The sequence below is a fragment of the Cynoglossus semilaevis genome, chromosome 14 (assembly GCF_000523025.1).
Source record: "Cynoglossus semilaevis isolate Cse_v1.0 chromosome 14, Cse_v1.0, whole genome shotgun sequence".
NCBI lineage: Eukaryota > Metazoa > Chordata > Actinopteri > Pleuronectiformes > Cynoglossidae > Cynoglossus > Cynoglossus semilaevis.
This window is the reverse complement of record NC_024320.1, coordinates 16,669,923-16,684,819: the sequence shown is the minus strand read 5'-3', so window position 1 is coordinate 16,684,819 and position 14,897 is coordinate 16,669,923. Positions and strand designations below refer to the sequence as shown.

The following is a 14,897-nucleotide window of genomic DNA, read 5'->3' as shown; positions in this document are numbered from 1 at the left end:
CATCAAAGCTTTTCAAACAGCAAAATATGATTCCGTTCAGCAATAAGAACCATTGGCTGTGTTATCACCTACGACTGCCAGGGGCGGCGCTAGTGCTGTTCGCCATTAGCCGTTGACAACGATGAAGAAGAAGCGGCTGACAGTCAAGCCGTTCTACAATGTGATTGGTTGTTTTTGCTGGAGGCGGAGCCAGACTTCAGCTGCAGCAGTACACAGAGGAGCGGCAGCGGCGGCCGACTGTGCTGTGACGGAGCGTTATTGTTGTTTTACATGAACTAAACACTACACGCGGTCGAGCACCCGCACGGTTCAACAGAAACGCATCTGAAAAAGCCAGGCTGTTATGGAGTCCTACGACATCTTAGCTAATCAGCCGGTAGTGATTGATAATGTAAGTATGATGTCATTCATCCACACCCAAACGGAGGCCGCTGGCTGTTAGCTGTCGTTAGCCGTCTTAGCTATTGTGCTTTAGCTAAAACACCGGTGACGCCTGTCATCCTTAGAAAACCTGCGAGCAGCACTGTATATCTAAATGTGAAAACTGATATATTTCTATATACGCAGTAAATGTGCAGGGACAGCGCAGACCTTTGTTATTGTTGAGGGAAATGTCTTTATTTTTCCTGTTTGTACCATCACACTAATGGTGTTGGGAAAGCACTGAGATTCAGACTGGACATCGGGATAATAATATGCTCATTCTGGAGCTCAGAACATTTCCAGACAAAACACCTCCACCTCCGTGCTAGCCACGGCTAACAAATGAGTACAGAACTACTTTATACTAACCATTGTACATGATTGTGTTAATGGTTGGATGTTCTTTTAGAGTGAGATTTTTACACAAAAAATAAAAAATTATTTTGTGCTTCTCTCGAAAAAACGACGATACATTCGGAAGAACCAGTAAACAGTCTGACAGACTTGAACCCAGTCATGACATTCATACTTTCTATTAGCTATCTGACTGCACACAGTCAGAGACAACTAGACCCCAAGTCCTTCACACATTAAATGCAGTTTAACCACACAAAAAACATTTATTTACATTTTACATACTTTTTAGTACTTCTTATTTTAATGTGTTTTGACCATTTACTGACAAGTCCTGAATCAATATGATTTATGAGCCAGTCTTATGAGTCACACCTCCAATTGTAAATCATAATCCGAGAGTATTTATAGGGAGAAACGTAGTAACCTACATTTAAAACAAACAAAATGTGTTCAGACAAGAAAGATTGTTTTCTCAGTGTATGGTTTGTTTTTATCATATTTAGTGCAGGTGAGTCTCTGACAGGTCAGACAGTTCTGACAGTTTCTAGCTGCTTTTTCTTCCACACACAAAAAATGAAGTGCAGTAAAAAAACAAAAAGTTTAAAAAAAACATACTGACTAAATCCAGGCAAAAGCATCTCCAGGAGAAACAGACAGTATCCACTGGACTTGAGGTTCTATTAAAGTTGGTATGACCTTGTAAATCAGTTCAGGGCTGTTTTTTTCTTTAGAATTCAGTGTTTTGATGTCACTACTGTGAGCTCTACCACAAAGTGTAGAAGTCGCTAGGTAAAAAAAAGTCCAATATTTATTGCTTCAGTCTGGTTAAGTATAATGGTTGGTGAAAAGTGACTCTAGAGAAACAATCCACTAGTTAAACTTCCCTCATTCTACCACACTGATAACGTGATGCAAAAAGAAACCAACTGTTATAATTGAACACATGTGAAAACAAAGGTATGCTGCAGAAGACTATTGTGTTCTGTCTCTGCTACTCAGTGTAGCAGCTCACAGTATGTAGAGTATATGAAGGTTTGTCTGCCAACTGCAGAGTTCTGTCTGAGTTGGAGTGTGACTGCTGTTGCCTCCAGCTCTGTCCCATGACCCTCCCACCCCCCACCCCTGCTACAGTTCTCTCATCATTCATACTCATTTTTCTGTTTTTTTTTTCTCCCTCCAGGGCTCAGGTGTTATTAAGGCTGGGTTTGCTGGTGACCAGATACCCAAATACTGTTTTCCTAACTAGTAAGTGTTCCATGACCTGTGTTTGTGTTTTATCTGTCTGTGTTTTTCTCTGTGTTTTATTGACTTTTTATACGTAAATAAGTGTTTATATTGATGCAGTCACTCTGTTTGTTTATGTTTAGTGGGTTAAGTTCACTGTTTGTAATCTCATCAACGTTTAAACTCAGCTTTATTAAATGTAGTCATTGTATTCCTTCTTTTCTATTGAGCCAAATCATTATACAACCTGATGTTTTGAATGGTTTGAAATGGTTTTCTTTGGGGAAAAAAAGGATGATTAAAAAAATTGTGGGCAAAATAGAATGAAATTAAATTGAATAAAACAGGTGGAATTGAAATGAATGGAATAAAATAGACTAGAATAGAATGAAATATAGCACAGCAGCATAGCTTTTATTGTTATTGCAAAAAACTAAAGTTAGTATAAATTATTATATTCAGATCCGTTACATTTGTGTTTTTTAAACTCACTACCTGAACTGTCTGTTTGTGTCATATCTAATTAGTATTTCATATCGTCCAATCACCTTTTTCCATGTGTTTGTGTTAACTAGTGTGGGACGCCCCAAACACGTGCGTGTGATGGCAGGAGCCCTGGAGGGAGACCTTTTTATAGGACCCAAGGCAGAGGTGACAAACACACACTCAACTTTACACATCAGTTCTCTGTCATGACTCACTAGTCTGCATAAATTCGTCCAGTTTAAATATTTACTTCTGGAATAATTGGGAACATAGTGGGGTTTTTGGGTTTGTTTTGCCTTTTCTCTTACCAGTCGACTGTTGGGATTGATTCAACCTTTAAAGACGCTGAAATGAATACATCTGATTCAGAACAATGTTAATGTTTTCAGAAGAATATAATTGATTATCTTCTCAAGTCATTCAGTCGGTGAATATCCTGTGTCTCACCACGTGTGTCCTTTCAGGAACACAGGGGTTTGTTGTCTGTACGATATCCCATGGAACATGGAATCGTGAACGACTGGAATGACATGGAGAGGATCTGGCAGTACGTTTACTCCAAGGAGCAGCTGCAGACGTTCTCTGAAGAGGTGAGCTCCTCCTCTCTGCCGTGCCTGTTGCCACAGTCCCATTCTGATCCTTTGTCCTTGTGTTCGGTGTCCTTTGCAGCATCCTGTTTTGCTGACAGAGGCTCCGCTCAACCCTAGCAAGAACAGGGAGAAGGCTGCAGAGATCTTCTTCGAAACCTTCAACGTTCCTGCACTCTTCATCTCGATGCAGGCTGTGCTGAGCCTGTAAGAAATCTCCATAATCCGTCAAACTCTCAACTTGTAGCAACACATAATTCAGTAGAAGACATCTAATCTCAATTTTGGAGAAAAAAAAATGACCTGCACACCAGTAGTTTCTACTAGGATTTTTTAAGCTACAACAACAGGTCATCTTTGCCCCAACTCCACCCCAACTTCACTCACCTCTCTTCCTGACTGTCTCTAATGAAATAGCTTAATATTTATATTTTCTGTGCTAGAGCTACTGCTTCCCCCAGATGTATACTAGGACAAGCACTGAGAGCATCAGTTGAAACTGTTCCTCTCGGTTTGGCTCAGTTCAAGTACAAATTTAAACTATTGTCTGTTGAAGTCTGTTTTGTTTTGAAAATGGCGTGACATCAGGACTGTAGATAATTCTTGGTCACGATCCTTTAACAGTTTGTTTGTTTACGACATTTACATTGATGAGGAACTGCTGGTCATCACCCTCAGTCCCATTACCAAAATGAAGCCGACTTCAGCAGAGATAGCCGCTGACATGAGCTCTTACACCTTCTGAGGTGTTGAACTTATGAGCTACAATAACCTCACACGTTGTTATTGATAAACCCAGCCGGTTGAGACACTGGATGTTTATTTAGATTCCAGTCTTGGTACCAGGTGGACTAAAGGTAACTCTTGTTAATTTTGTCCAGGTACGCCACAGGTCGCACCACTGGAGTTGTTTTGGATTCAGGAGACGGTGTCACCCACGTCGTGCCCATCTACGAGGGCTTTGCCATCCCACACTCAATCATGCGTGTGGACATCGCTGGCAGAGACGTGTCTCGGTACCTGCGGCTCCTGCTGCGCAAGGAAGGCTACAACTTCAATACCTCTGCAGAGTTCGAGGTTGTCCGCACCATCAAAGAGGTAAAGACGGAGGAGATGGACAGTGATTTCAAACTACAGGTAAAAAAAAGCTGTTGCAGGTTTAAACAGATTTGTTTCCAACTCTGCAGAGAGCCTGTTATCTGTCCCTCAACCCTCAAAAAGATGAAACTTTAGAAACAGAGAAGGCTCAGTATGTCCTGCCTGATGGAAGCACCTTAAACGTGAGTCACAAGTCTTTAAAAAAGATGTTGATAAGGAATGTCTGACGCATACTGTATGTGAAAGGATGTCAACAAAATTGGATTTTTTTTTTTTTTTTTTTTTTTTTTTTTTCAGATTGGCCCAGCGAGGTTCCGCCGCGCTCCAGAGCTTCTTTTCAGACCTGACCTGATCGGCGATGAAAGCTCGGGCATCCACGAGGTCCTGGCCTACGCCATCCAGAAGTCTGACATGGACCTGCGCCGCACACTGTTTTCAACTATAGTGTTGTGTGGAGGCTCAACACTGATCAAAGGTCAGTAAATAGAGGTCAGGGCTCAGCATGGACATCATCAACTATGAGTTGTCCAGCACCAACTTAGAAAGCAGAATTTTAAGTAATTCCAATCTTTGTAAACCACTGACTTCATGATGATTCAGCAGAATAAGACCTTTTATTTCTTAAATGTGTGAAACTAAAAACGTTTCTTTTATTTGTAGGATTTGGGGAAAGACTATTAACTGAAGTGAAGAAGCTTGCACCTAAGGATGTGAAGATCAAGGTGGGTGCAGGTCCTGTGTCCAGTTTGGTTGATGCTCTCTGTGTGTGGTGACCTTTTGTGACCTTCATCTTTTCTTCTTGTGCAGATCTCAGCTCCTCAAGAGAGACTCTACTCCACATGGATTGGGTAAAAATGACTTTTCCATTCTCCAGTCTGAATGAAACTTGAACCAATGTTTGTTCAGCAATGGAGAGTGGTTTTTTTATCAGTTATATTTAGGGTGTTTGGCAGCACGGAGTAAGAGTGAACTTGAACATGTTCATGTTCATCTACATTTTTCTACTAAAAATTAGGTTTTTGACAAGTATGGCTAGCTATAACAACAACACCTAATGGTAGAATTGTGTGTTGGAGTGTGGCTGTGCTGGAGTCTGTGGTCCTGACTGTTTCCTCTCCTGACAGTGGCTCAATCCTGGCCTCACTGGACACCTTCAAAAAGATGTGGGTGTCGAAGCGGGAATATGAAGAAGACAGAGCACGTGCCATCCACCGGAAGACCTTCTAGTTTGGGACAGCCTTTCTGGAAACCCCCCTCAAAACGGCCCTCAACACCCCTGCCCCTCCCATCCTCCATCATACTGTCGGGGACTGCTGCACTCCTGCACCTGCCATCTCCTTTTTAACCACTCTCCACCTCCTGTGTTGTCACCCTCCTACCTCACCTGACCCTCACCCCTCCCTGAAAAACACCTCTGTTTGTCTCTCCTCATTTTGTTTTTTCTTAGTTTTTTTCTTTCCTCCTGCTGTCCGGTGACGGTAAAGGCACTCACCACCTCACCTCTCTCCCCCCCAGCTTCACCACCTTTTACCGCAAGGGGGCCATCAGGGTACATCAGAGGGCAACAATTAGCACTGTGGACTCCTTTGTTGAGTTCACAGCCAAGTATTGGTGTTGCTCTCTCACCCACAATGCCCTGTGAGGTGTACAATATCATGAATTGTCAATAAACGTGAATGTTTTTTTTTTATTTGCTACTCTTTAAAATGTCCATTCCAAAAGCAAAGTTTTAGATTTTTATTTTACACCAATTTTGTAGGACTTTTCTTTATTTAGTCTCTGATGTGGGTGAGCTCATACAGCACAGAACAAGGATCTGAACGGCTACAGCAGCGTACAGTGCTAGTGGTGTAAAAGACAACAACTGTAATATATTCATATTGGCCTTATCTGCTCAGTTACTTAACGTTAATGCGGTTTATTTATCAACATTGGAACTTTGCATAGATTAGCTCGTTATCATCATGTCATTGTTGTAATGGTCATTGTGATCAGTGAAGGACAGTCATTTCAATTTCTCCCGTCTCCTCCGACTGACACAGGTCTGTGTGTTGTGCTGCAACCAGTTTTCACAAGAACAGATTTTTTTAGCCTCAACGTCCCCCCTGTACAACTTGCTTTCAGCTTTTTATTTGCCACAAAGACAATTCTATAATTTCTTACGATTCGCCTTTGATTTGTGGGCAGTCAGAAATATTAAGTAGATGATCAAGCAGAGGCTTTGAAAGCCCTGACGGAGATGGTGCTTAACGGTAGAGTGGAACATTTGGAACTAAAGCATCAGGAAATGTAGGGCTGCACTTTGTTGAACGTGGCAACACGTTCACTCAAACGTACTGTTTTAGCAGATATCTGGACTAAAGCTCGAAAAATATTTTTTGATTAAATTACAATCATGCGCAAAGTGGACTTTGTGCTTGTTTACAGGCGTTGGTTGAATTGGATATATCTAAAGATGCAGCTTATCAAGTGAAAACTCGGTCGAATTTGCCTTTTTTGAAGAAGTGACAGCTTTACACACCTTTGTTGGTGACTCTTTCAGATTTCTTCAAAGCTCCAGGCGTCAATGTCTTTAGTGAGAACTCTTCAGTCAGCTACAGGAAGCCAGGACCGTCAACAAATAGTCCTCATATTTCCCCTCACTCTTCTCTCTGTCTCTCTCCATTTCCATGTCTGTGTACTTTGTTTGGCTCTTATGATTTCCCTGCATCTCGGTGGCAGTGAAGCGGTCATGTTCACACCTTATGCCAACTGTGTCCACGCTGCAGCATCACGGATGATTTGGGAGAAAACAAAGAGAATAAATAGGTAAAGTCTCATCAGCCTTGTGTACAGTGACGTGCTGTTCGACAACCACAACAGATTGGTCAACAGACAACCAATGTACAAAACTGTTTATTCCAGTGTTTGCTTTTACTTTTTCGTAAATTCAATATAATAAATAAGTTAATGGCTGCTGATCTGGTGTCTGGGCCTTGATTTACTGTGTTGTTGAGTGTAAAATTCTTTTAAAAATATAGTTGTTCCTACTGTAATAGTGTTCAATTGTTTAAAAAATAGGCTGCTAAGGAACACAGGAGAATTATAAAGCTAATTAGTAGTTAATGAATTTATTTAAGCACCAATTTTTCTGGGTACACTTTATTGATCAATGTTTTGATAACCTTTTCTGCTGGGCCTCACTGACAACACCTTCATTAAGCCTCAACTCCTAAACTGTTATGCTCACTTAGCAAAAAAGTTAGAATTCCATATCATTGGAAGTTATTCCACTGTGGAAAAAATAAGATAAAAAAAGAGACTTGGTTATTATGGCTATAGTCGTTTTTAAAAGCATCTGTACGGCTCTGCGCCCCCCCATGTTGCTAATCACTGGTACAGGGTTGGCAAGTGAGTTGGCTTTAATCTAAGGAATTGCAGAGTGAACCACAAATATATTCGTCGCCAGTATTTTTGGAAAAAAAAAAAGTACAAATTGACAGGTAAAGAAAATGTATTTTTTACCGCGTTAGTTGTCTATCTAGAGTTTAGTGTTAATTTCATGTTAACTCGTTTTTAACGACATTAGCCATTAGCCTGTCATGGTTGTTTGCTAAGCAGTTTTTACGTCAGTTAACGTTGCAGTTGTGTTCGAGGTTACGGTCTTATTTACATTAGCCGTGTAGGATAAGACTTACACTTTACATTAAAAATTTGTAATGTAAAGTTCGGAACTTTCAGCAGGTGTAGTGTGTTGGACTAACTTTACTGACTAAAGCACCAAAGGTAGGGGGGAAGCTATTTTTGCTATTTTTACTATTTTTAAAGCACTTCGACCCCATATGAAAGCCTATTAAATTATTATAATATATATAATATATATATAATAAATATTATATACAACTAAAGGGAAAATCAAGAGAGAGTGGTACAGTTGGAACAATGTGATGAATTCAGTCCAACTAAAATCTAGCCAATTCAAACTTCCCTTATATAAATGTAGGGGGCACCATTGTTCTGATAAATACTGTATGTCGATTTCTCAAAAACCCATGTTGTGTTAGTGATTCTCAACCACTGTGTCGCGTAAATCAGTGAGATGTGAGAGATCATCGGGTTCATTATGGCAAATGATTAAATAGTATTGTTATTTACTAAGAAACACTACACATGTGAGTTATACTGCAGTTCACTGCTCTGCTGATCAGCATTTCACTTCAATAACAACAAAGTTAAATCCAACATTTCCGGTATGTCAGACCACAGTCTACACATGTTGTACACATGTCCAGTACAGTGGATGCCACACGTTTGTTAGATTTTTATTTTCAAGTTGTCTTTTTAATATTAAATTGTAACACCTGATATAGAAATTCTACACCTGGTCCAAATCCTGTTCAATTTATTAAGAACTTCATCTCATCAACATCACACTATTGGGACTTTATATATATATATATATATGTTATAGAGTATTTAATTGTTTTTTGTGGGTAGTTAAATTTAAACTGTTGTGTAGGTTATTTTTTTAAATTATCTTTCGAATACGTGTTCTTTTACTTACTTTTTAAAAATGTCATTAACATAGTTTTTACACACAATACATAGTGTAAAAACCTGAAGCTTATTAGCAAATAAAATCTCAATCAACTATTTTTACAATGATGAATCAGTTTGGTCTTTCACTCTGTATTTGCTCAGTAATGCAAATAAACTGAATGTCATTTGAAATGACACATTTCCATTTACAACTTTAAAAAAACCTGCTTTATACATAATGAAAATGAACACTCTGCCATGATTTCACATTTAAAATTAAAATAAAAAAGGTATAGCAGCCCCAGTACAAAAACAAATGACAGCTTTCCCCAGAGCAGCGTAGATAACAGTCATTGCTCAGCAAACTAGAAGCCTGATAGACACTGAAGTGTCCATCATAAGGCCATCAACTCAGATTTGAAAATTCAAATATTCCAACATGATCAAAAAGTATTTATCCCAGCAGAAATATTTCTGTCCACTTTACAAGGCAGTGACAAAATGCATATGGAATAAGGTTCGTCTTACAAGAGGAACACAGACTTCATGATAATGTCACTGCATTCCATCAGTTACTTTAAAACTATCAGAACTTGCTTCAATCTTCTGCCACTAAAACACTCGATCAAATTCAGTCTGATTGGTTGTCGCTGCGTTCCTGTTTTGATTGGGCTGCTGCTGAGGCATGTGACCTCTCCGTCTGGGCGGGGCCAGGTATTCAAACATAGACGTGTTGTGTGTAGACAGCATGTTCTTTAAGTCCGAGGGCATGGGGTCAGACCAGAAAAAGTCGTGGTTGAGGGCATCGTCACTGTCTGTACGCTGAGCTGGGTCCAGAACCAGGAGCTTGTCAATCAGGTCCAGAGCGTAGGGGTCTTTGACATAGGCTTTGAGTCGGTCCTTCACCTTCCTTTTCTGGCCTTTGGGCAGCTCCATTTTCTGGTACAGCTCGTACTTCTTATCCACACCAGGCCACACCTGAGGAAAGAGGAGGATTCAGTTTCTGGCACTTTTCATTAGCATAGAACACAGACAAGAAGAAAACAGCATCACCCAATAACTCCTGGGCAGGGATGGACAGGCAATGAAAAATAAACAGAAAAGTAAAATAGAAAGACATAAAAATGTTCATTCTCCACATGGTTTTAAAGTGAGGCCAGGATGAACATGTACATCATAGCGTTCAGTGTTGTACCATCTGTTAGTTAGCAGCAGTGGGCAGAGACTCAGTGGTCAACATGACAAAGCAGCTCTAAACTTTCACATCTGTTTCTTCTTGTGATTCTAGCTCACCTCAGCTGTGATAGAACCACACAGTTGGCTGATGAGAGTCAGCTGGTGCTGCTCTGTGTTGCCCTGCATGATTGGACTTCTGGTCCACATCTCTGCCATGATGCAGCCCGCTCCCCACAGGTCAATGGGAGGGCCGTAGTCCCGCTCACCTGCACACAGAAAAAAAACAACAATAAGGTCAGTAAGGACTACCATTACAAATCTATAGGGATATATGGATCAGTAACATAACATCAGCATCAATAATCTATAACAACTTTCCACTATGACCAGCTGCTCACAGGTCTGTGCTGTGTTTTTAACTTCAGGAACAAAAACATGAGCAAGACTAGCTGCAAGAGTTGTTCTGTCATGATACAGCAATTTAACAAAACATAGATGACACGTTAAAGCATCACCAGGTCAATTTTTTCGCTGATATGTATTTAATCAACATTATTGGTTTTAAAGTGTGTAACAGTTTAAACCTATAAAAACAGACACAAGCCATTTTTAATTGTTCACTGGATGATGTCATGTTTTATAGCAACAGTAAAAGAGAAAAAAAAATCAATAACAAATACCTATTATATACCATCCATTAGTAACCACAACTGTAAGGGTAAAAGCAGGAGCAGGTTGAGAGTCTCTTACCCAGCAGCAGTTCTGGAGGTCGGTACCACAGTGTGACAACACGGTTGGTGTAGCGGTTCCCCTGGCTGTTTTTAGCCAGACTGAAGGCTCGAGCCAGGCCAAAGTCAGCCAGCTTCAGAACACCATCTCTGGTGATGAGGACGTTGGCAGCCTTCATGTCTCTGTGAAGAATCTGCTCCAAGAGAAAGTTGTCACAACATGAGTCATTTCAGATGATTAGATGCTGTGAGGGTGATCAATATTTTCACTTCTCTATGACAGGCGGTCTCAAACTACAGTTTATGTACAATTGGTGATCCGTACTCCATCTAGTGGTTGGCAAAAATTACTTCTTAAATCTGCATTGGTTATTAGTGGAGGTAGATCAGAGAACCCAGGTACTGGTTGTAGTGCTGCTTCCTTAGACACTGTACATATTTGTATATTGTGCTAAGCTGAATAAGTCAGGTATTTGCTGTGCTACTACAGTGTTGGTACATGATAGTACTGATGGTACTACAGAGGCCACTTGATTTTATTACTGTGAGCAGTACAGTAAGGAAGAGTTCTGAATGGGTGTCTGGTATATTTTGGATATGGCCCCCTCTGTCTGTCAGTGTCAAAGCTGAACCTAGTTCTAAATCTGACAATGTCCTGAACACAGTCCAATGATAATACCACCTCACCTTATTTCTGTGGATGTAGTAGAGTCCATTAAGCAGCATCTGCATGACCTTCTTGATCTCTGCCAGCGTGAACTTTACATTGGCATTACTCAGCAGACCAGCGAGGTCATGCTCACAGAAGTCAAACACCAGGTAGATGCTGCCTTTGTATCTGTTGTACTGGGTCGCTTCAAGGTGGGAGACAAATACAACCGGACATTAAAAAATACCACAGAGACAAATAAAACAACAGAGATCTCTGCTACAACAGTACTTTCCTCCTATAACTGTGATAGAACAACATTTTTTAATACATTTATGGGCAATGCCAATGTAACCACGAAGCGCCGTAGGACAAAGATACAGCCCTGCGTATACAGAACTGTGTAAAGGTTCATCTACCCTTTTCTGCAGCTTAGTTCCCATTTAGGTGTTTATGGACAATTTGGAGAACCAGATCCTTAAAAAATAATTTCCACCCCTGCTGGGCTGTTTTTATTTTTGCCTGTATCAAGATACTGCACATACAGTACCTTGTCATATACACTAGTTTATTTGTGTAAATGTTGGACACAAACCTTTGGTTCTGCAGATTTCAATCAGATTGACCACATTTTCATGTTTAAGCAGCTGCAGGATCTTGATTTCTCTTAGTGCTGTGATGGGAAACTGGAAACAAAGTTGAGACAGGGTGAGATATGAACCCCCCTCTAGGACCAAATCCCAGGTAAAACAAATTATTTTGCAAAGGTAACCAAATGTCTCTTACCCCCTCCTTCTCATTTTCCATGAGAACCTTCTTCAGTGCGACCTTCTTCCCCGTCTGTCTGTGCTTGGCTTTGAACACCTCACTGAAGAAAGAGAGAATAGAGAGAATAGAAAAGAGATATTCCAGGGAATTCTGGTTTTTACAACTTGTTACAATTGACAGTATTTTCTTTTATCATTACCCTACCCCCTTACAATCTATACAAATGGATTTAAGGACCCAATGGGTGAACTAAAGCTAACAACATAACACCGCTGCTAGGACAAACAGACAATAGTAAAAGGCTGGGTTGGATACAAAGAGGGTGATGATTCAAAACTATTTAGCAAATATTAAACGAAATACGAGGGGAATATGCGTAATATATGCAACAACACCAAGAAAAGTATATCATCTCTTTCAAAACAGATTTTTAATAAATACCTAGGTGTGTACAAATGATAAGAGTTGGGTCTTTTGGGGCAGCTTTTATTGACCTGGTTGCTTGTTTTTCTCGCGAGATCTGGCAACACTAAGTCTGAAGTGGGGTTAAAACCAAACTCGCCAGAGAGAAAGCAGGGTCCTACATGCTAGCTTTAATGTAAGGAGAAAAACTGTGTCCATCGTTGGAACTAACATTCGAATTCGGATTAAAGGCTCAGTCCTTGGTAATGCAAGTTCTTTTTTTAATTGTAATTATGACAAAACAATGTGAAATTCCGTTCCAATGTCGTCAATTAAACATAAAGTATCCCCGCCACTGTAGCTCTGTACTGAGACAGCTCTCTAGTCTGTCAACTAGAAAATAAACAAGAGTTAGCAGTCACACATGTAACCACACAAATGCCGCTTCACTGCTCACCCAAAGGTGCCCTGTCCAATTTTGGCCATTTTTTCATATTTAGAAAATTCGTCACAGAAAGGAAATTCAACTCCGTCGTAGTATTTGGACATGATGGCGGCCTCCCGATCGGGCCTGCAGTGGAAAGATTCAACTCAACATTAGTCACTGTATATCAAAACTGAGTTGAATTTAGGTAAGGAATGGTAATAAAGTGTCACCGTTGACTGTCAGAATAATTACAATTTCCCATTTTCTTACTTTTCAGCCGCATTGGCGTTGGTTGTTCTCTCTCGCTGCATCTTGGTAAGATCCCTGAACAACACTGATGGTGTGTTTAAGTGCAACTCGGTCTCTACAGCACTTTATGCGGTTTAAGAAACAAACCCTTTTTTTGTTATCAATATGTGATCGAATAAAATGAATTATATATATCCATAACAGTAACATAAATGTGAATAAGCGGATTACAGTATAATTTCATTAAATCAAAACCATATATATGTAGTGAATTAAATTATCAAATATCTTTGTTGTTTTGCCATTTTTCGAAATACAGAAAGAGAAAAAAAACAAAGAGAGAAAAGTAGTTTCCCACTATATTTCCTACTTTTACTCTGTCAAATTATGTGTCGTAAGTGCTTCAGTGTAAGTAAGTAACAGTTTTTTAATTAACACATCGTCTTTCCAGTAATCTCTGAGTAAGCGAAGGCAGCAATAATCGACCTCCGCCTTGAGGGGAACAGGCAGCGACTCCTGGTGACTTGGAGGAAAATTATCTTTATATGCCGTTCCTTAGGAGTAAATCCCCCTTATATGGAAGACGTATATATATATACAGTTTGAGTATGATAACAAATCAGAGCTTTAAGATTTACGTTTACATTTATTGTGCAATGTTTTCATCCATTTTCTGGAGGAACTAAATAATAAAAGATCAGTGGTGCTCTTAGCCTATGCGGTGCCCTGGGCCAGCCCTCCTTTTTTCCCCTTCCTCAACCCTCACCTCATCATTGGAAGGATGTCCGATATTAACTTGATATTGTCCAATCACCTAATTTCCGATTCCGATATCAGCCGGTACCGATATAGCGGGGTGGTGGTAGACTGACCCCCTGTCCCGCTTCACGCTGTATTGCACCACAATTTTGAAGACTTTTGTCCCACTCTTTCATTCAACATTACTAAATTTAAAAAATCAACTATTCTATGTGCCTGTCTGTCTATGGGCACGACTATCACTGCAGTCCATAGCAATGATAGATCACTTCGTGGATAGGGCAGTAGCTGACAGGCTGAGTGGTGTGTCAATCAAAATAAACAAAGGGTCATTTTGCACATAGCTGTATAGTTATACAACGATGCAGAATATTTATTAATGGCCACTCATTCTCGTTTAGTATGTTTTAACATTTGGTTGCTTTTTTTTGCTACCAATGTGTTTCAGAAACGTGCTATCCATAGTGTTGAGAAAGGTTGATGGCCTGCCACCTGCTGGATTGTAATGCAAAATCTGTTTGTTGGCGGTGAGGTATTTTATTTTCATGTTCTCTTCACAGATGGCCATATTGAAATTGTTTAATTTTTCATCACGTTTGTTGTGCGTTATCTGCTTATTTTATGTTAAATGTGGAAGAATTAGGATAATGTATAAATAAATACGTTACATTGCAGCATGTGTTTTGTGGGGGTAAAAGGCGAGATACAGTAGGTGCATTTAATTGGTTAAAAAAAAAAAAGAAAAATTACTGCAATTGTCTTCAAAAAAGTTCTTCAGAGCACCGAGGCATCTGACTGGTCTGTCGCCAGGGCATTAAACTATTTTAGGGCACACATCATTTCATTTTTTTTTTAAATCGGACATTCCTAGGCTTTTGTTCACACAAACTATTATCGTATTTGACACAGTAGCACACATATTAATCATCAAAAACATTTCCACTTATAATTTGAAAAACTAAATCAACCAAAAAGCAGCATACATGACTTAGGGCTAAAATGTTTCCTTATCTTTGTGGGTAATAAGAAGTTTGGATACTCGCTTT

At 39.8% G+C, this 14,897-nt stretch overlaps 2 protein-coding genes across 2 annotated transcripts; one reads left to right on the top strand and one right to left on the bottom strand.

Moving 5' to 3' along the window:
• The first annotated feature begins 87 nt into the window (after positions 1 to 87).
• Positions 88 to 7,135, top strand: actr1b (actin related protein 1B). Its single transcript, XM_008325441.3, has 11 exons — positions 88 to 391; positions 1,961 to 2,025; positions 2,580 to 2,655; positions 2,955 to 3,080; positions 3,160 to 3,284; positions 3,959 to 4,175; positions 4,265 to 4,357; positions 4,473 to 4,650; positions 4,836 to 4,897; positions 4,983 to 5,023; positions 5,300 to 7,135. The coding sequence occupies exons 1-11, from the start codon at positions 344 to 346 to the stop codon at positions 5,400 to 5,402; spliced, it is 1,134 nt and encodes a 377-aa protein (XP_008323663.1). The 5' UTR covers positions 88 to 343; the 3' UTR covers positions 5,403 to 7,135.
• Positions 7,136 to 8,827: 1,692 nt separating this feature from the next.
• cdk9 (cyclin-dependent kinase 9 (CDC2-related kinase)) lies at positions 8,828 to 13,258 on the bottom strand. Its single transcript, XM_008325443.3, has 8 exons — positions 13,114 to 13,258; positions 12,874 to 12,987; positions 12,033 to 12,114; positions 11,842 to 11,932; positions 11,285 to 11,451; positions 10,620 to 10,791; positions 9,987 to 10,135; positions 8,828 to 9,671 (listed from the first exon to the last, which is right to left on the bottom strand). The coding sequence occupies exons 1-8, from the start codon at positions 13,152 to 13,154 to the stop codon at positions 9,306 to 9,308; spliced, it is 1,182 nt and encodes a 393-aa protein (XP_008323665.1). The 5' UTR covers positions 13,155 to 13,258; the 3' UTR covers positions 8,828 to 9,305.
• Positions 13,259 to 14,897: the final 1,639 nt, after the last annotated feature.

What these genes read in the sequence shown, in the direction of transcription:
- actr1b (XM_008325441.3), top strand. Translation starts at nt 344, where the DNA reads ATGGAGTCCTACGACATCTTAGCTAATCAGCCGGTAGTGATTGATAAT. An exon ending in TTATAGGACCCAAGGCAGAG is followed by an intron (nt 2,656 to 2,954) that starts GTGACAAACACA and finishes GTGTCCTTTCAG; the next exon opens with GAACACAGGGGTTTGTTGTC. An exon ending in CTGATGGAAGCACCTTAAAC is followed by an intron (nt 4,358 to 4,472) that starts GTGAGTCACAAG and finishes TTTTTTTTTCAG; the next exon opens with ATTGGCCCAGCGAGGTTCCG.
- cdk9 (XM_008325443.3), bottom strand. Translation starts at nt 13,154, where the DNA reads ATGCAGCGAGAGAGAACAACCAACGCCAATGCGGCTGAAAA. An exon ending in TGGAAAATGAGAAGGAGGGG is followed by an intron (nt 11,933 to 12,032) that starts GTAAGAGACATT and finishes CTTTGTTTCCAG; the next exon opens with TTTCCCATCACAGCACTAAG. An exon ending in GTGGTTCTATCACAGCTGAG is followed by an intron (nt 9,672 to 9,986) that starts GTGAGCTAGAAT and finishes CTCTTTCCTCAG; the next exon opens with GTGTGGCCTGGTGTGGATAA.